This window comes from Coptis chinensis, chromosome 4 (genome assembly GCF_015680905.1).
Source record: "Coptis chinensis isolate HL-2020 chromosome 4, ASM1568090v1, whole genome shotgun sequence".
NCBI lineage: Eukaryota > Viridiplantae > Streptophyta > Magnoliopsida > Ranunculales > Ranunculaceae > Coptis > Coptis chinensis.
In genome coordinates this window covers 8,428,089-8,447,165 of record NC_141459.1, presented here as the reverse complement: position 1 = coordinate 8,447,165, position 19,077 = coordinate 8,428,089, and the positions used below count along the sequence as shown (strand labels likewise).

Sequence of the window (19,077 nt, the reverse complement as noted above, 5' to 3'; positions counted from 1 at the left end):
CCCTTTTACTGTCCACCTCCTCCCAAGGAACGCAAACCTCGAGCTTCTCCTCCAGCCAACAGGCCCAACACCAGAAAACACCGCCTACTCCCTGCTAATACTCGCCGACCTGCGCATCCCACTCTTCACTCTCCATCTGCCCGCCCCTCCTCTCAGGCCTACCAGTCTCTGGTTACTTGGGAGGACCAATACCTCTCCCCTCACTCCCCTACCATTGACTCCCACTGCTCAGATATGAACGTCTCCAAGAGCTTGCTGTTTGACAATGACTCAGACGACGACGCAATGACGAAGTCATTCCTACCGCCCCCACCGCTCCCCATCAGGACCGCTTCTCAAGCTTATGCGGACCTCGACGTCTAATGAATCAGTCTCCACTGTCAATGCTCCCCTTCCCACCGCTCCTGTTCCTCCTTATTCGCCATACGCAGTGGCCTGGAAAAGAGACCGCAGATCCCTCAACTGCCTTTCGTCCCACATTCAAGGTCCACAGCCGTACCGTCAATATTAATGACTCGGCCTTGGAGAATCCGGTGGTTGCCTCCGCCCTGTTCTATGGGTCCCACCTTCCTAAGGATATGGCATATGTGGAAGAGGGCTCATTTAATCAACACCGGACCTCTTTCTACACTGACTGGGAGAAGGTGCTCTTCATTCTCATCTTTCTCGCTGTTTTTATCTTCCACCTAGGTTGTGTTAACCCCTCTCTTCTTCTTAGGTGAGTCTGGATATCTCTTACATGATCCGCAGACTATTCGGTGCCAAGTCCAAGGTGGAATCACTGGAGACACATTGTGCAGCGGCTCGACTGGAGCAAATATCAACTGAGAAAACCTCTGACATTTCTCACATTTTTTGGCAAATTCTACAGCATCTCTCTTCATGTGAGGCCAAAAGTAACCCTGTGTTAATAGTCGATGTGCCGTGGTCCTGCCTGCTGAATGGCTCCCACAATCTCCCCCATGTAACTCCGCTAGCACCTTTTGCGCCAGCCTTGGTCCCAGACATTTTAGTAAAGGCCCATTAAAATTCTTTCTTTACAACTCCCCTCCCAACAGCGTATACCCTGTGAAGTCTGTTCCAATATTTTCCTTTCTTTCTTCTCACTCACCTCATGCCCAGATAAAAAGTGTTTGATAGGCTCCATCCATCTTCCATCCTCTTCCGCGGTATGCAATACCTCTGTCGCTTCCTCAGTACTCGGTCTAGCCAATCTCCTTACTTTGATCATCCTCTCCTCTGATCCTGGCATAGCTGCGGCTACATAGGCTAGAGCATCTACATGCCTGTTCTCCCCGCGATTCAAATGTATAAATCTGACCCTCGTGAACTTCGCAGCCCACCTATGTAAAACTTCCAAATATTTCGCCATTCGAGGACATCTTGTTGCAAATCCGCCGTTCGCTTGACACACCACCAGATTCGAGTATGAATATACTGTAAGTTCTTTCACGCCCAAACCCTCAGCCATCCTCAAGCCTGTAATCACAGCCTCATACTTCGACTCATTATTTGATGCTACGAATCCCAACTTCATGGTTTGTTCTAGTCTGTTGTTTTCCAGCGTCACTAGCACAACCCCTATTCCGATGCCTGCATCTGTCGCAGATCCATCCGTAAACACTCTCCATCCATTCCTTTCATCCCATGGGTTTAAGTGGTCCTATACCCTTCTCGTTCGGGTTCCAGAACCATCTCTTCCCCCCAAGTGGGATCCTCTGTCGAGAACTCTGCCAAGAACTCCGCCACTGCCTGAGCTTTCTCTGCCGTCCTGATCTGATATTGGATTTCATATGAACTCAGCATCACGGCCCATTTCAGCATTCTTCCAGACTTTTTGGCTTTCAGAGCTTGTTTGAGGGGCAAATTTGTCACCAGAATCACCGTATGAGCTTCGAAATATGGTTTGAACTTCAAGGCTGAGAATATTAGTGCCAAAGCATACTTCTCCACTCGGTTGTACCTGGTCTCCGCATCTAACAAAGTTTTGCTCTGGAAATACACCGGTTTTTCCATTTTATCCACAACATGGACAAGGACCGAGCTGATTGCGTACTCCGTAACCCCCAAATACGAATATAATTTCTCTCCTAGTTCGGGCTACGACAACAAATGAGCCTCACCTAGATACCTCTTTAACTCTTGGAACGCCTTCTCACACTCTGTTGTCCATGCAAAATCCGTGGTGTTTCTTAACAACCTATACAACGGCCTACACTTATCAGATGATTTTGAAATGAATATGTTTAATGCCGCGACCCTTCCTGCCAATTGCTGCACCTCTTTAACTGTCTGAGGCGAGGTCATTTCCACCAAGGACCTTATCTATTCGGGATTAGCCTCTATCCCCCGCTGCGTAACAATATAACCCAAAAATTTCTCCGTGGTCACTCCGAATGTGCATTTCTCCGGATTGAGTTTCTAGGTGTGTGCTCGCAGTATACCGAATGTCTCTCTTAGACCTTCCAAGTGCTCTTCCTCCAACATGCTCTTTTCTACCATATCATCTATGTATATCTCGATTCCCTTTCGAATTTTATTCTCGAACATTTTCTCCCCCAACCGTTGGAATGTGGCCCTGCGTTTTTCAACCTAAATGGCATTCTCGTATAGCAGTAGGTACCCCCCCTCCACCACGAAAGACGTCTTTTCCTAGTCCGGTCCATATATCGCAACCTGATTGTACCCCATAGAGGCATCCATAAATGAAAACATTTTGAACCCCGCGGTCCTGTCCACCAACTCATCTACTCGCGGCATAAGATAACTGTCTTTAGGGCATTCCAAGTTTACATCAGTAAAATCAACACATATTCGAACCTTGCCATTTTTCTTTAGCACCGCGACTACATTAGACAACTAATCCGTGAACTCCACCTCTCTAATGATTCCCGCTCCTTTCAGCCTAGCAACCTCCTCCCGGATCCCTTCTGCGTACTTAGGCCTCACACTCCTCATCTTCTGTCTTACTAGTTTTGCATCCTCCCTCATATGCAGTCGGTGACATGCGAAATCGGGGTCCAGCCCTATGATATCCTCTATTCCCCACGCAAACACATCCTTATTCTCTGAGTACAGACACTGTATCAACTTACTCTTCCACTCCTCCGACAAATTAGAACCTATTGATGTAAATTTCTCTTCTTCTCCCACCCCTAGATTCACTAACTCGATCTCATCTAGAGTCTTCGGTCCCATTACTACCTCCGCCTCCCCTTCCACGGCCCCGCACTGTAATTGCTATGCTTGTCTCTTTCTGGGGTCCCATTCACTAACTGTATCTTGATGACTGTTCTTAGATGCCACCTAATCTCCGCGGACTTCATACATTCCGTTGACGTGGGGAAGCGAATAACCTGATAATAGGTTGAGGGCACCGTTTTCATTTCGTGGATCCACCTCCTTCCTAGAATTGCGTTATATTGGGAATTGGAATCGACCACCATGAATCGAGAGAAAACAATCACATGCCCTGTCGTGACGGGTAACAAAAGCTCTCCCATAGGTTCTGTGACACTCCCATTAAACCTATACAAGTTGGACCACGGCGGCCTAAGCTTCCCCGGGTCGATCCTCATTTCATCCAAAGCTCCCCTAAATAGTAAGTCCACTACACTGCCGCAATCAATCAATACTCTTTTGACCATGTAATTTCCCATCACCACAGTAATGACCAACGCATCCTCATGGGGAGTATCGACAGCTCAGAGGTCTGCACTAGAGAATACAATCCTATCTCCTCCGTCCATTGACCCTAAACTAAGATCGCGGACCTCTGGTTGCCTCATTAATCTGTTGTATACTTGTTGTCCTTCTCACCTTATCTCTATGTGCGTTGTGGCTCAAAACTTCTCCACTAAAAATAGTGTTAATGGTTCCTAATATTCTCCCTAGAGCTGGCACCTGCTCTTCATCTGGTGCCCCCACTATAAACTCTCTCATCATTCCCTTCTCTACCAACCTCTGAACTAACCATTTCAACGCATAACAATCATTAGTTTCATGATTGCGTACCTGGTGGTACGCACAGTACGGCTTGTTCGGCATCTCGACTAGAATGTTTCGCGGTCTCTCATATCCCTGCATGTTCTTGATCAACGAAAATATCTCACTCAATGGCCTATTCAAAGGAGTATGTTCAAGCTCGCGGTATGGCTTCCTTTCCCTCTATTCCCTTCGCGCTACCTCTCTACTCCTTTCAGGACGCGATGGATAGCCGTGATACCTTCCATTGACTCTATCCGATGACTCCGTCTTTCTGCGATCCCTTTCCTTTTCCACAGATGACACTGCATGTGCTGACCTTTTAGAATCCTTCTGCATTGTGTCCTCATATCTAATGTACTTCTCTACCCACGGATATAACTCGTGCAAGGTCGCAATCTCATTTTTTGCAACGGACTGATGGATCCCTGTTCCAGGCTGCAGACCTCTTTCGAATGTTATCACTGTCGTTCTTTCATCCAAATTCTCCACCTTCAATGTCTCGGCCTTGAAGCGACACAGATAATCCCTTACCGATTCCGCGGACCTTTGCCTAACATTGAATAAGGCCGCGATGTCCACAACCCGCCTCTTTTGATGTATAAAGTGATCTATAAACGCCTGCTCTAACTCTTGAAAATTAGTTATACTCTTTGAATGCAACCGATAATACCAGTCCGATGCTCCTCCTTTCAAGCTGGCCGGGAACATCATACACCGCAGCCCATCATACCACACCTCTTGCTAGAGAGGCATTTGTTGCCTAAAATGATGAATGTGATCTGATGGGTCTCCCTTACCATTGTACCTTTCAAACCTTGGCTGATTGAACCGTTTTGGCACCTTCGAAGCCCATATCGCATCCGCCAGCGGATTGCGGTTCAACCCAGCCACCACCTGACTAGCCACGCCTATTTGGGCCTTCGCATGTTGAAGGTTTCGCCTCCCGGTCATTGTTTATCATTTCCTGGACTTGCTCCATTATAAGACCTGCTACTGGATTCTCGATGAGATCCGAACCCTTTTCTTCATTGTCAGACTCCTCACTCACTTCCGCTTTCCCTTCCTCCTCCGCCATTTCTATTTCTTAATATGTCATTCTCCTTTCTCAATCTCGCGATCTCTTCTTGCATTAGCCATGTCTCCTCCGAGGCCGACCCTGCGACTATCTCCTCTCGTTGATCTCCCCTTTCATAGCTTACAATTTCCGCCTCCATCTCCTGCGCCACCACCTTTCGCGGTCGGCCTACTCCTTTTTTTCCTACTGTAGCCATTTTCACGCTGCTTTTGTTCTTGGTTCCCCACAGACGATGCCAAATGTTATATCTAACTCTCTATGGCTCTCTCCCTTTCTCTCTTCCCTCTCTCTATCTCTAGGTCTTGCCTCACTTTACAATGATTTCTCCTCCTCTTCTCTCTCCCTCTTTCTTTCTCTTTATACTCCTTTGCTCTTTCACCCTAGCCCTCCATCTATCCCTTGATCTCGCAGCACACCTTACTCCACGTATAGGGTTGCCGTACAGTAACTTAGGGTCATGGACCGATGTTGTGCACCACATCTCCGATGTTGTGCACCACATCTCCGCAGTATATGTTACCCCAGGTTCATTTCACCGTTGATCTATCACATCTCAGATCCTACCACTACATTACCTCTGCAAGCTTAAATTTCTATAGCTACAGCTATATGTTAGTCTTCATAGTTGAACTGATTATTTATTGTTTCAATATGGAATAAATGATTGTTTCACCGCATGTTATTGTGCAAAAAAATATAGAATCTTCTATACTTTGAAAGTTCTATTTGGCTAGTAGTTGTGGTAGCCGCAGTAGTATATGAAAACACGGCATTTAAGGCATCTGAAGTGCTCGTGTATGCGTAGCAGACGTGTTTACTTTACTTTTTTGCTAGTGTCCAGCAATTACACTGGGCCTTGTACAAGAGGCCTTGGTTTATACCCTTCTGTTGGGTTGGGGTTGGGTTTTGAAACTGTTGTACTTCTTAGCAATGTGTTTAGTTGGATAGGACATGATTGATGATAGATCAAAAAAAAAGGTAGTGCCATATTCTGCGAAGAAGAAATAGGGATCTCACAAGGTAAAATTTTCTTCATTGAATCCATGTTTGATTCATGGATTACATAATTATTCAAATTAAGGTCCAAATTAGAAACTAATATAATTTCATTAAGTAATAAATTCCATGGGTTGAATTGTTCTTTCTTGTTGAATTGTTTCTTCCAGCACAAATATGGTTAGTTCTGCAATATTTGCATGATGATGCTTGAAATATCTTGTTTTGAAGTGTAATATTGTGCTATTCTTATTACTGTTTGTTCGTATTTATGAGAATCTGATTGTCTTTTATGCGTTATAATAACTACTGGGTCAGCACTATGTGAGAAATTTGTTTTACTTTGTAATAGTGAGCTATGATAAACAAACCATATGACTTTTGTGTGTTGTTCATGCATATGAGAGCACTGTTGTTTTGGTTTGTCAATTTCTTTGTTCTACGCGCTTGTTCTGTTGTCACGTTCACATATTTAGAGTTTATCAGCCATCTTCTCGAAAAAGAGAATTATGTAGAGCCTGTTAAGACTTGTGAAAGAAAATGATTTCATTCTTAATCAATTGTTAGTTCTTCTTACATTTATATACTACTCTTAGTTAGTTACAAAAGCTTAACAAGAATTAGTTACTAAATCATCTGAGCTGGCATGATTAGTTAGGTGTTGTCCTTGACTGTTGTCTGGCTTGACTGCATTGACTGATTTTCATCATATATTTCCTTAATACCCCCCTTCAAGCTGAAGGGAGATTGTTGAAGTGACAACTTGGATAGGAGCATCTGAAATCGCTGAGTAGACAACCCTTTTGTGAAGATATCTGCCAGTTGATCCTTAGTGGATAAATACTGGACATCTAGAAATTTTGAAGTGACTAACTCTCTAACATAATGGTAATCAATTTCTACGTGTTTGGTCCTTGCATGAAAAACAGGATTATGCGCCAAGGATATTGCACTGATGTTGTCACAGTGTAGAAGAGGACTTCTGGGCAAAGAAATATGAAGATCTTTAAATAACTTGCAGAGCCAATAAATTTCTGCAGCAGTATGGGCAAGAGCTCTGTATTCTGCTTCTGTAGATGATCTTGCCACAGTGTGTTGCTTCTTTGCTGACCAAGAGATCGGATTTGATCCTAAAAACATAACAAATCCAGTGATGCTTCTTCTATCCACTGGACAACCAGCCCAGTCAGCATATGTGAAAGCATTTAAATGTAAAGAACCTTTTGTAAACAATAATCCATGAGTGATGGTACCTTTCAGATACCTTAATATTCTTTTGACTGCACTTAAATGAGGTGACCTTGGATTGTGCATAAACTGACACACAAGATTTACAGCAAATGATATGTCTGGCCTAGTCCAAGTGAGGTATTGTAAGCCACCAACAAGAGACCTATACTCTGTAGGATCCAAGAGATATTCACCAGTATGAGCATCAAGTTTACAACTGCTAGAGATGGGAGTAGAACATGGCTTGGCATGAATTATGTTGGCTTTGCTGAGAAGATCATAGACATACTTGGTCTGAGAAAGAAATAATCCATTTGATTGTCTTTTAACTTCAAGACCAAGAAAATAATGTATTGAACCAAGATCCTTCATAGCAAATAAAGAGCTGAGTTGAGAGATGATTCTTTTGTAAGTTGTAGGACAACTTCCTGTAATGAGAATGTCATCTACATATACTAGGACATATGTCAGAGATGTTGAATCTTTAAGTATGAAGAGAGAATGATCAGCATTTGATGTAGTAAATCCAAAACTGAGTAGAGCTTGATAGAGTTCCTCATACCAAGCTCTAAGAGCTTGTTTCAATCCATATAGTGATTTCAGAAGTTTACACACATGCGTAGGCTTTTGAGGATCTTCAAAACCTTTAGGCTGAGACATATACACTTCTTCTTTCAAATGGCCATGAAGGAAGGCATTTGACACATCCAATTGCCTAATATCCCAGTTGAAATGCACTGCCAGTGACAATATAATTTTGATGCTAGTAGGTTTTGCTACAGGACTAAATGTTTCTTGGTAGTCTAAACCACTCTTCTGATGAAACCCTTTGGCTACTAACCTAGCCTTAAACTTATCCAGTGAACCATCTTGTTTCTGTTTAAGCCTGAAAACCCATTTGTTTTCCACAATGTTCATTCTTGGTGAAATGGAAACTAAAATCCAAGTTCCAGTTTTGATTAAGGCATTGAATTCTTGGGCCATGACTTCTCTCCAGTGTGGATCTTTGATGGCTTGAGAATAACATGTTGGAGTAATAGGTAAAGATGAAAGAGATGTATGAAGAGCATAAGAAATAGGATGTTTAGTTGATAAAAGAGATTTAGGTTTAAAAATGCCATGCTTGGATCTTGTGATCATTGAATGAGAAGGAGTTATTGTATTGTTTGAATTGATAGAAGTTGATACATGAGAGGAACTTGTATTTAATGATACAGAAGAATCAGTAGAAGGTGAATCAGATAAGATTTCAGGTGGAGTACAGAAAGAAGAAGTTATAAAAGTATCAATGGAAATAGGAGTGGTTGATGTTTTAAAAGAAAACTCTTCCTCATTGAAGATGACATGCCTAGAAAGATAAATTCTCCCAGTTGTACTATCAAGACATTTGTAGCCTTTGTGGTGTAAGCTATACCCTATGAAAACACATGATTTAGATCGAATTTTTAATTTATTTGATGTATAAGGTCTTAACCAAGGGTAGCACATACAACCAAAACTTTTGAGAGAAAGATACTGAGGTGGCAACTGACTTGGCTTTTGTCTCTGACTGTTGAGCCCATGGTAGACCGGTATGATGCTTTGAGATGGCCTTGTTTTCTACGATGGTGGTCGTCGTTTTTCCTATGGCATTGCAGTAGTCACTTAAATGGACGGTATCTCCTACATCGTCAGTGCATATGATCAAAGAATTTCAGTACCTGTTCCTTGATGCAAGGTTAATTTTTTGCATGATAAGATTTTTATCATTCATTGTCCACATAAATCTTTTAGCACTCAGTATTACTTCTTAAAGCGGAGTCCTAATATTTTTTGTTTTCCTTCTTACAGTGTGTTTTTGCAGCAGGAGCATTCATTGACCATTTGGCATAGAGGTGTTAGCATATCATTTCTTGGCTATCCACTTATGAGCTAGGCAACCAGGGATTCCTCTGCAGATAGTCTGGGCCGGGATCATTCGAAATGTACGAGTGAAAATGGGATAAATTTGTTGCACCCTGAAGGGTAACGTGATCTATGAAAGTCGCATGGAAATGTTCATGAAGAATCTCATATCGTAATACGACGGTCATTTGGAGGCCAATTGCATGTGTCTAGCTGAGCATAGTTCAGTAGCCTGTCAGTGAACAGATTTTATTGAGTTCAATGTGTCCGGTATTATCTGTGAAAAAATAAATGTTTATGTATCTTAATTGAGTATTTTGGAGTCTATTTATTAATGTTTATAACAAGTGAATGACACTTTTTGACATTTTAACAAGATATGTATTTCGTTTATTCCTTCAGGAGCACACACATGTAGTTCAAGAGCATCTCGAACCGTGCTTCTAAATACCAAATCGGGAGTAAGCAATGAGCACTGATTCAACTTTGCGTTCACAAGAGAACAATTTACTCGTGGCACAGGAACTAAACCTCGGTTTAAACATTTTCATCTAACATATGCATGTACTTAACTAAAAAAAGTTAAATATTAAATATGCATATACGCATTTTCAAGTGAGTGTACAGGTTGAGCCCAATGGCTTCTTATTCCCACATAAATGTTGTACAAACCGGTGGATTTTATTCTCTATCTATATCTTACTCTCAATATTGAGGAATAAGAAATGCATTTCACGCCAAGTCGCCAATTGAACTCCTCCAAATGAAAAGAACCAAATGGCATGCAGAAAAAAAAAATTGATCTCGTTTGGCGCCGGTTTAAGTAGAGTAGAATGTTCCAAACCATTGCACAAAAGAATCATACTCTATCTTTAAAACATTTGACTCGGTCTTACATCGTTACATACGAGTTGAAGGATGTTTTCACTTTGAAACAAAACCCCAAGATTCCCATATTTGTATTTTTGGATGTGTAATCTTTATGTTTGATGATTGCTAAGAATCTGTGATGCTATCGATATGCTTGACAATATCAAACAGCATAGCACATTACACATCCACGGACAACGGTTGAAATTGAGACCTGACATTACTAACAGAAGACCCGATAGAGCCTGTTCATTTCCAAACACAATATTATAAGGTGACTAGGTTACTTCCCTACTTTCATTTCGTCTACTTCACATTGGAGCCGTCCAATTTCCTTGTGATGTGTATAACAAGAAAAAGAAGCCCATCCAAACCATCTTACATCTAACTACTTTAAAGAGAATGGTTCGAACAGTACATATTTCTGATTATACTCCTATCCGGTTTTTGATTATTACGGTTATGTTAGAACTGAGGTTTGTAATACCATATGAGGGAGAGGTAAAGTCGTCCATTTGTACAATAAAATTTAGACGTGTCTCCCTTGATTTATCACACTGCTCTCAATTTTACAAACAATTACGTATTTTGCTACTGACCGAAAGTTGAATTTTTGTATTGCCTGGCCCAAACCAACTAACCACACACGTGGTGTAGACACGTGCCAGTTAACTAGTGAAAAAAAAATGACCCACATAAAGAAACCAACCATCATATCTTTCTAATTATTCCTACTTTAGTCGAAAGCTAGCTAATTTGCCTGGCCATACTATCTTTATTTTTATTTTTCTCCATAAATGGAAAATAAACACTAAAACCATAGGCAGGGGCGGATCCAGGATTGCCACCTCAAGGGGGCTGCTACAACTAACATACACTATAAATATATTTTTTGGGTGAATTATACATTATTATAACTAGTATGTTTTTTTTTTCAATGGAAAAGTTAGGTGTAGGTAAATGCTCCTATGACGGGCTTGTTGCATTATTACTTGTTAATTTGATTTTTTTTTTCTTAGTAGATATGAACCATAAAGTAATCATTTGATTTAAATGGAAATGGAAAGGGGATACTTGAACTTTGTTGAAAAATGTGATTAACATAATTTTGGGGTTTGAAATATCTGCCAAAACGAGATTTTTTTGGGTTTTTCTATCACTTGCTTTAAAAGTTTGGCCTGGGTGATTTGGTCCTTTCAAATTTTCATAATTAGAATAAAAAGTTCACCACTAACAGTCGATGGTTGTCCAGAGCTTGAATCAGATCCATCACCACTCCCTAGAAACAATTACCACAATTTTTCAGGAAAAATTAAATAAACAAATAAAGAACCCTAAAAAAAAATTAAAAATACCTATATTAAAATTGAATGAGTGAAAATTAACAGTCAAATCACGGTAATTTAGAGATAGATCGGGAGAATTATTAGAATCAGATCCAGAACTAGGTTTTTCATCTTTATCCTTGATATGAGATTTAGATTTAGCTTTGGCTTGTTGCTCTTTAACCCAATTGAAAGCCAAACACAAAAGATCTAACCCAATAGCAAAACCAAAACCACTTCCACATGAATTGATAAAATTTCCCTTAGAAAATTTCTGTGATTTGGTTTGTTGTGGTGGTGGTGGTGGGTTATTTCAATTCCGACAATTTTTGGAATAATATAATTGAAACGGAAATTTGAATTTTACTTAACAACTCAGTTGCGAAGCTTAATCCATTATCTCTATTGAGGAACGGGAATAGGTGTTGAAGGAAACCAAAAAATGACATTTTTTGCGCATACGAGAAAAGAGGGAAAACAAAAAGAAAAAAATGTGCGGGAGTGCGAGTTTTATGAGTTTTCAATTTTTTTTTATACTAGCTAGAAGAACGTGGTTCCCACGTGATCTCTCTCTCTTTTCTTTTACGCTCTCTCATACCTTTCTCTCTCTCTCTCTCTCTTTAGGGCCCACACTATGATTAGAAATTAATCTTAAAAACTATAATATTATGATTTTGCCCCTATAAAATGACAAAAAATGCCCCTATGTCCACACACCATTATTGTTCACTCATCCCCATATTTTTCTATATATTAAAGATGGAAGCATTTTGATGTAAAAGTTTTTGGTAGCAACTTAAAATGCAGAACTATGAGGGTCAACTTGGTGCAAATACTCAAACCGTCTAACATTATATGGTTCGTTACTTTGTATAAGATATGTTGTGAAGAGGAACATTTGTGCATAATACTCTCCACCGATTCAATGAGACACACTCTTGTTTTGATAAGATTTCAGCTCCACAACCATTTGTTGCTGCCACATCAGAAGACGCCACAGGTTAAAAATGAAAACATTTTATAATAATTGTAAAATGTGAAAGGTGGACCTATTGACTTGGCATTTGAAATTGGTTCCTGCAGTCAAATACACTAAATAGGAAGCTCAATTATACAAAAGATGATCAAAGACTACTCCATGCAGCTCAAAACATCATACTTACATAAGATACAATGGTTGATTAAAAAAAGAGCAAACAAGGTTAGTATCGCAATGAGAAGTCATAATCAATCTAACCTCGGCAACTCTAACAGTCGATGGCTGTCTAGAGCTTGAATCAGATCCATCACCACTCCCTAGAAACAATTACCACAATTTTTTAGGAAAAAATAAATAAACAAATAAAGAAACCCTAAAAAATTTAAAATACCTATATTAAAATTGAATGAGCGAAAATAAACAGTCAAATCACGGTAATTCAGAGATAGATCTGGAGGATTATTAGAATCAGATCCAGAATTAGGTTTTTCATCTTTATCCTCGATATGAGATTTAGATTTAGCTTTGGTTTGTTGCTCTTTAACCCAATTGAAAGCCAGACACAAAAGACCTAACCCAATAGCAAAACCAAAACCACTTCCACATGAATTGATAAAATTTCCCTTAGAAATTTTTTGTGATTTGTTGGTTTGTTGTGGTGGTGGTGGTGGGTTATTTCCGACAATTTTTGGAATAATTGAAACGGAAATTTGAATTTTACTTAACAACTCAGTTGCGAAGCTTAATTCATCGTCTCTATTGAGGAACGAGAATAGGTGTTGAAGGAAACCAAAGAACGACATTTTTTGCGCAAACGAGAAAAGAGGGAAAACAAAATGAAAAAATGTGTGGGAGTGTGAGTTTTATGAGTTTTCATTTTTTTTTTATACTAGCTAGAAGCACGTGGTTCCCACGTGATCTCTCTCTTCTTTTACACTCTCTCATACCTTTCTTTCTCTCTCTCTCTTTAGGGCCCACACTATGATTATAAATTAATTAATCTTAAAAAACTATAATATTATGGTTTTGCCCCTATAAAATGACAAAAAATGCCCGTACGTCCACACATCATTGTTGTTCACTCATCCCCATATTTTTCTATATATTAAAGATGGAAGGATGCATTTTGATGTAAAAGTTTTTGGTAGCAACTTAAAATGCATAACTATGAGGATCAACTTGATGCAAATTCTCAAACCGTCTAACATTATATGGTTCGTTACTTCGTATAAGATATGTTGTGAAGAGGAACATTTGTGCATAATACTCTCCACCGATTCAATGAGACACACTCTTGTTCTGATAAGATCTCAGCTCCACAACCATTTGTTGATGCCACATCAGAAAACGGCACTAGTTAAAAGTGACAACATTTTATAATTGCAAAATGTGAAAGTGGATGACCTATTGACATGGCATTTAAAATTGGTTCCTTCAATCAAATACACTAAATAGGATGCTCAATTATACAAAAGATGATCAAAGACTACTCCATGTAGACTCAAAACATCATACTTACAGAATGAAAAACCACAATAGCAACATTTCATAATGTCACGACTTTCACGTTAATGAAAAAATATAAGTTCTCAAGTTTGGAAAAGTCTAAGAACTCGGTACACGTCTTGCTTCATTGGCACATTAGGCCCTAAGGGTTCTCTTTCACAGGATAAATTTGTCAATTTCTTTTGTCGAGAAACAAGGATCGTTTTTGTATAAGCTCTTGGTTAAGCATTTCAACCACCCAAGATGGTCAATAAAACACTTTGAGTATTCTAAGAGGCTTCATTTAAGGGTTAAGTAGGCATAGTTTTCAAGCTAAACACATTCATCATGTTATAAACCTTATTGTTAATAGTTACTTATAGGTGATTGTTATGGCATTATGGTAGATACTTGGTCGCCCATTTATGAATGATGTTGGATATAACAATGATTTACCACTTGTAGCAACAAAAAAAAAAAAATTGGCACAACAATTTACCAATCAGTTTCTTACCAAAAAGTTTTTGCTTAAGTTGACACCAATATCTAATCATATACAATCTCCATGAATACTAATAAATACAAAATGTTGACACAACAAACAAAGAATTAAGCTTACTCTCGTAGAGTAGTCACTGAACTCTTTCCCAAGAGTTAAGGGTGTTGCATCTTGAGCGTGCATGCATATATACTGTAGGAACCGTTATTTCATAATGAATATTTCTACAAACCGTGAAAACCACGCACAGCGGAATTAATGGGTTCTCACGATTTTGGATAGAAAACATACCTTTGAATCGGCTGTGATAACTCTGAGAATCTAATAGCTATGAAATCAAATCAACAATTAAATCTTCTATTGTATTCCTTTCAATATATTGGACATTGTGTGGGCAACGATCTACCAACCCCCTTCTTTCTCACAAAACTAGATCCAATTTTGGATCTATCTTTCCTTGTCTCTCTTTTCAATCCAGTGAATAGTGATTTCGGCCAAGAGAAAAGATATTCTATTTATAGGCTACAACAGGGACCATGAGGAGAAATTAGGGTTGGGCCTCTTGACAGGCTTGGGCTTCTTATGTTCGCCTAGAACACACGACCCAAGTCCATCAACAAATGGCTTATTCCACTAAAGGCCATTGTTGCACTACCGCCCTAATCCCAAATTACGTGTCAGCGTTTATGGGCTCCATATTATATGCTTGTTGATCTCCCCGTGTTTAAGATATCGAATGTCCGTTGATTAAGTCAAGTTACTGACAACTACATTAATCAACTTCTTATGTCCTTGAGTAGTACCACTTAACCTCATTGTCATGTCGGAATAAATCCACCTGCAAGGTTTATATGACAATCCTTATGAGCTCCTCAAGGGGACATCATCAGCCCGACTTCTTGCGGGACACGGATTTCTTATATAATCAATAACACACCTTACATACAATGTCATTACCCAATCCATCGAGTTTGTTGATTCACAAATGAATCTCACTCATTGATGATTTAAAGTAATGTACAATGTACGAAAGTGCTCGTTATTATATTTGAATTAGGAGGACAAACATCCATAATAACAGAGGCGTTTGTTCTCTTATATAGTCAGTATAAAGAAAAACAACCTCACTTGGTCATGTTTAATACACACAAAGTGTACTAGTGTAATCCTATAGTCAAGATAGACTAATATCATATTATACTACAACCGTACCAATGGTTTGTCCAAATCCATCTAGATTGTGAATAATTACTTATACTTTATAAGGTACTGATGATATGATCTTCTGTGTGTTTACATCATATCATCTACAACATAAAGTATTAGACACATGCATATAACTAATAACATATATAATATGCATGACATTTGTCCATATGATTCTTATTCAAAATATAAATAATTATAGTTAATACAAAAGTAATGCTTTTAGTATATAACCCTATCATATACAACCAATGTTAATGATATCCTTGAACTCGTGAACCTGAAAATCATAAAAGTGAATCCTCAATTTTTGTTAACTAAATTCCATCTTAAAATTCTTATGTTCTAAACATTTTTCCAAGAAAGTAGTGTTCATGAATCATCCCAAAACCCGATCTCTTACCAGCTCATGAACCATGGAAACTAACCTGGGTTACATATAATAGTTTCTAATTGGATAACAAATGAACTCTTCCTCTTTAAGACCAAGTTAACCCATAATAGCAGGTGAACTATATAAGAACATTAAGCTCACACTCGTATAAAATTGTGAACCCTTTATGGGATTTGCATATTGATAAGCTAATATGAGGTCTTGCAATAGAGATGGGGATTTATCACATTAAAGCAAGGATACTAAATACATCATAGCATGAATTAAATAGGATAAAAATTAATTAAATTAATGACTCAAGGGACAAAAGGAATGAATTTTGATACTTCAAAGTCACTTGCAATCAAGGAAGAAAGCTTCCTCACAATCCGTCGAACAATTGTCCTTCCTACATTTTTCATAAGTTCCTCCATATAAAGAATAAAATAAGTAACAAAAAGTTAGCCTAATAAATGAAGCCAATTTACTCAAAATATACACTTGCTTTAAATCCAATTAACTTACACAAAGAAAAAGGAAAAAAGAGATCTTAGCATTGAAACACATAATATATGTTGAAAATAAGCTTGCTTTACATAAACAATTTGATTTTTTTTTTTTTTTTTTTTTTAAGAAGGTTTAAATCTGGAGAAGGGTTACTTCATCTTTAAAGATTTTTTAAAAATATCAATTAATAGTTTCATATTGAACTGGCAAAAGTCTAGAAAATAAAAGTATATATTAGTAAACATTCATCCACTCGCAACAACCCAATGACATTAAAACTTCATTCATATATATTATTTTCAATTCTCATGGAACAAAGTTTGATAATTAATCAGGTGATGGATCTATGTATCAAAGGAGCGTCAACGTGTATGTCTAGCTGCTGAAAGTACATAAACATCTAACTACAGGGGTTGGTTGTCATCGTAAAATTCAACCAAGCTCCACTACAACAGTGATGGCATGTGGCTCATAATTGGAGGACTATATTGAATAAAGAAAATATAAAAAACAAAAATACCTATTTTCAAGAACAATGTATACTAGCATTGTTTTAAAACACAAACTAAAAGTTAAACAATCAATGCAAAAAAACCTATTAAAATAAAAAATAAATGCTTAGCTTGTGTTCTATCCTATTATTGCCTCTCAAACCATTCCGTTCGCCAGACCCTTTGTCATCTTCAGGTTGAGCAGTAGAAAACTTCAGAGGCACTTTAGATGCATCAGCCACAACCTTTGCAGCACGAAGCTCATCTTCCTACAATAGTTTGAGGTAAATGATATGAACTCATATTATTTGCAGAGGCAAGCTGAACGCCAGAACAAACACAAATGCAATCAACACAAAAAGGTCCTACTCCTATAAAAATAAAAATCGGCACAGAACAAATGAAAATAAAAAAATTTCTCTGCTTTTCTTGCTCTAATTCTTTTTTCTTCTAAATTTCACTGCTAATTCGATCCGTCTCAACCTACACAAAAAATTACACACAACAACAACAACAACAACAACAACAACAACAGTTGTAATAGTATAAATGTCTTGACCGAACCTTCTTCCAAAATTCTACTACCTTGGCACCCAAGAACTGCTGCGGAAGTCCAATTGCATTCTTCTGCCCACCTAAATTCAAAATCAATGGTTCAATAATATGTGGTAAAATAAATAAGAAGAATGCTTACCTTCACGTCAAACTTGACCACATCCAGTGAGCTCATTCTAGCACAATCATTTTCAATGACATAGATTCATCTAGAAAACAATGGTTATACTATGATGGACAAAATTGTTAAGCATGGCTTCATTAAAGCCAGGAAACCACCTGCATTCATTTTGTAGTGCCCAATCTTTTTCCACACATGCTTCAGACTTCAGTTCTTGCAAAGCTTTAAGAAACTCGAGAATATCAAATCAACCACACAACACCATATATGAATCTATAAAATTATAATCAAATAAGACTGTCCCCCGACATGTTTTTACTATATAAGCAACACTTAAGCCAATCTACTATCACATAAATGCATAACAAAAAATATATGGAGCATTTGGAAATAAATAGTTCAATTTCAAAAACCTATTTCAAGATCGATTAAAAGTTATAAAGAAATAAAAATAAACCTGCAATGAATTAGACTGAAGTGATTGACCAATCGTCAACAACAAATTTGAACCCATAATGAAGAAACCTATCCATTAAAAAAAAAAAATAAAAATAAATCTAGAGACTATTCATGATGAGTTCTTTGACAATCGAAATTGGTCTTTGAATCACTTTCATGCTGCGATTCTATTCACAACTTATTTGTTCGAGATGGTACTGTGTTGGGTTGGTATGGGGTTCGGGTTTCAATTTTGAATTTCATTAAAACTTTTTACAACTCATGTAAGAATAAATACCTTAAACGCACCTGAGGAGTTATACTTAAAACATATTTGTTGGAAAACCTTTGGCATGAATCGAATTTTTTGGTAATTAGAGAAGATAGTTGCTACGTACTTAAGAGAGTTTGGAGTGTTTCACGAAGGGAGTTGGGTTTTATTTATGTTTTCTGTAATTAATTACTCAATTACCCTTGGCATATAGTTCAAATAAGGGTATGTATTTGGTTTTCTTATTTCAAAAGCATATAAATTTTTTTTTTTTTTAAATTTCAAAATACACCAATAATAAAGTTAAATAGGTAATCTACATTAGGGGTGTTCATGGGTTGGTTCTGGGTCGGTTCATATCGGTTTCGGTTCTGGGTCTATTTTTAGCGGTTTCTATCGGGTTCGGTTCTTTTAGGTTTTTTCTTATATTTTGAAAACCCATACCCATACCCATTAATTAAGTAAGTTCCGATTTCGGTTTCGGTTCCTTATCGGGTTATATATTTTTATTGCTAAAATTATTATTTTTAGTTATATAACCAATATAAAAGTTGGTTTACGGCGACTATAACACTTGTCATCGATATTTTTGTCCTCTCATAAAAAGTAATAGTCCTAAATTCAATAATAATATTTGAAAGTTATCTAAAAATTTTAAATACATTCTCATATATTATACGCATGTATATATTTTAAATCGAACGTATGTATATTATACTATACGTAATGCGTCATATATAGAATAAATACCACATATATTATAATTGTTAGTTAGCATTGCACGT

The 19,077-nt window shown here is 38.0% G+C and overlaps 1 protein-coding gene and 1 long non-coding RNA gene across 2 annotated transcripts; one reads left to right on the top strand and one right to left on the bottom strand.

Annotated features, from left to right (window-relative positions):
- Positions 1-1,009: 1,009 nt before the first annotated feature.
- LOC147501666 (uncharacterized) lies at positions 1,010-1,537 on the bottom strand. Its single transcript, XM_086604365.1, has one exon. It carries the CDS (start codon positions 1,535-1,537, stop codon positions 1,010-1,012), a length of 528 nt encoding a protein of 175 aa, XP_086460491.1.
- A 6,640-nt stretch (positions 1,538-8,177) lies between these two features.
- On the top strand, positions 8,178-9,548 carry LOC147501665 (uncharacterized). The gene is made up of 2 exons (XR_015219848.1): positions 8,178-9,005; positions 9,119-9,548. It is a non-coding gene; the product is annotated as an uncharacterized LOC147501665 (long non-coding RNA).
- The last annotated feature ends 9,529 nt before the right edge of the window (positions 9,549-19,077 follow it).

Bases quoted from the DNA above. Each gene is read 5' to 3' on its own strand.
- LOC147501666 (XM_086604365.1), bottom strand. From the start codon at position 1,537: ATGAAGTTGGGATTCGTAGCATCAAATAATGAGTCGAAGTATGAGGCT.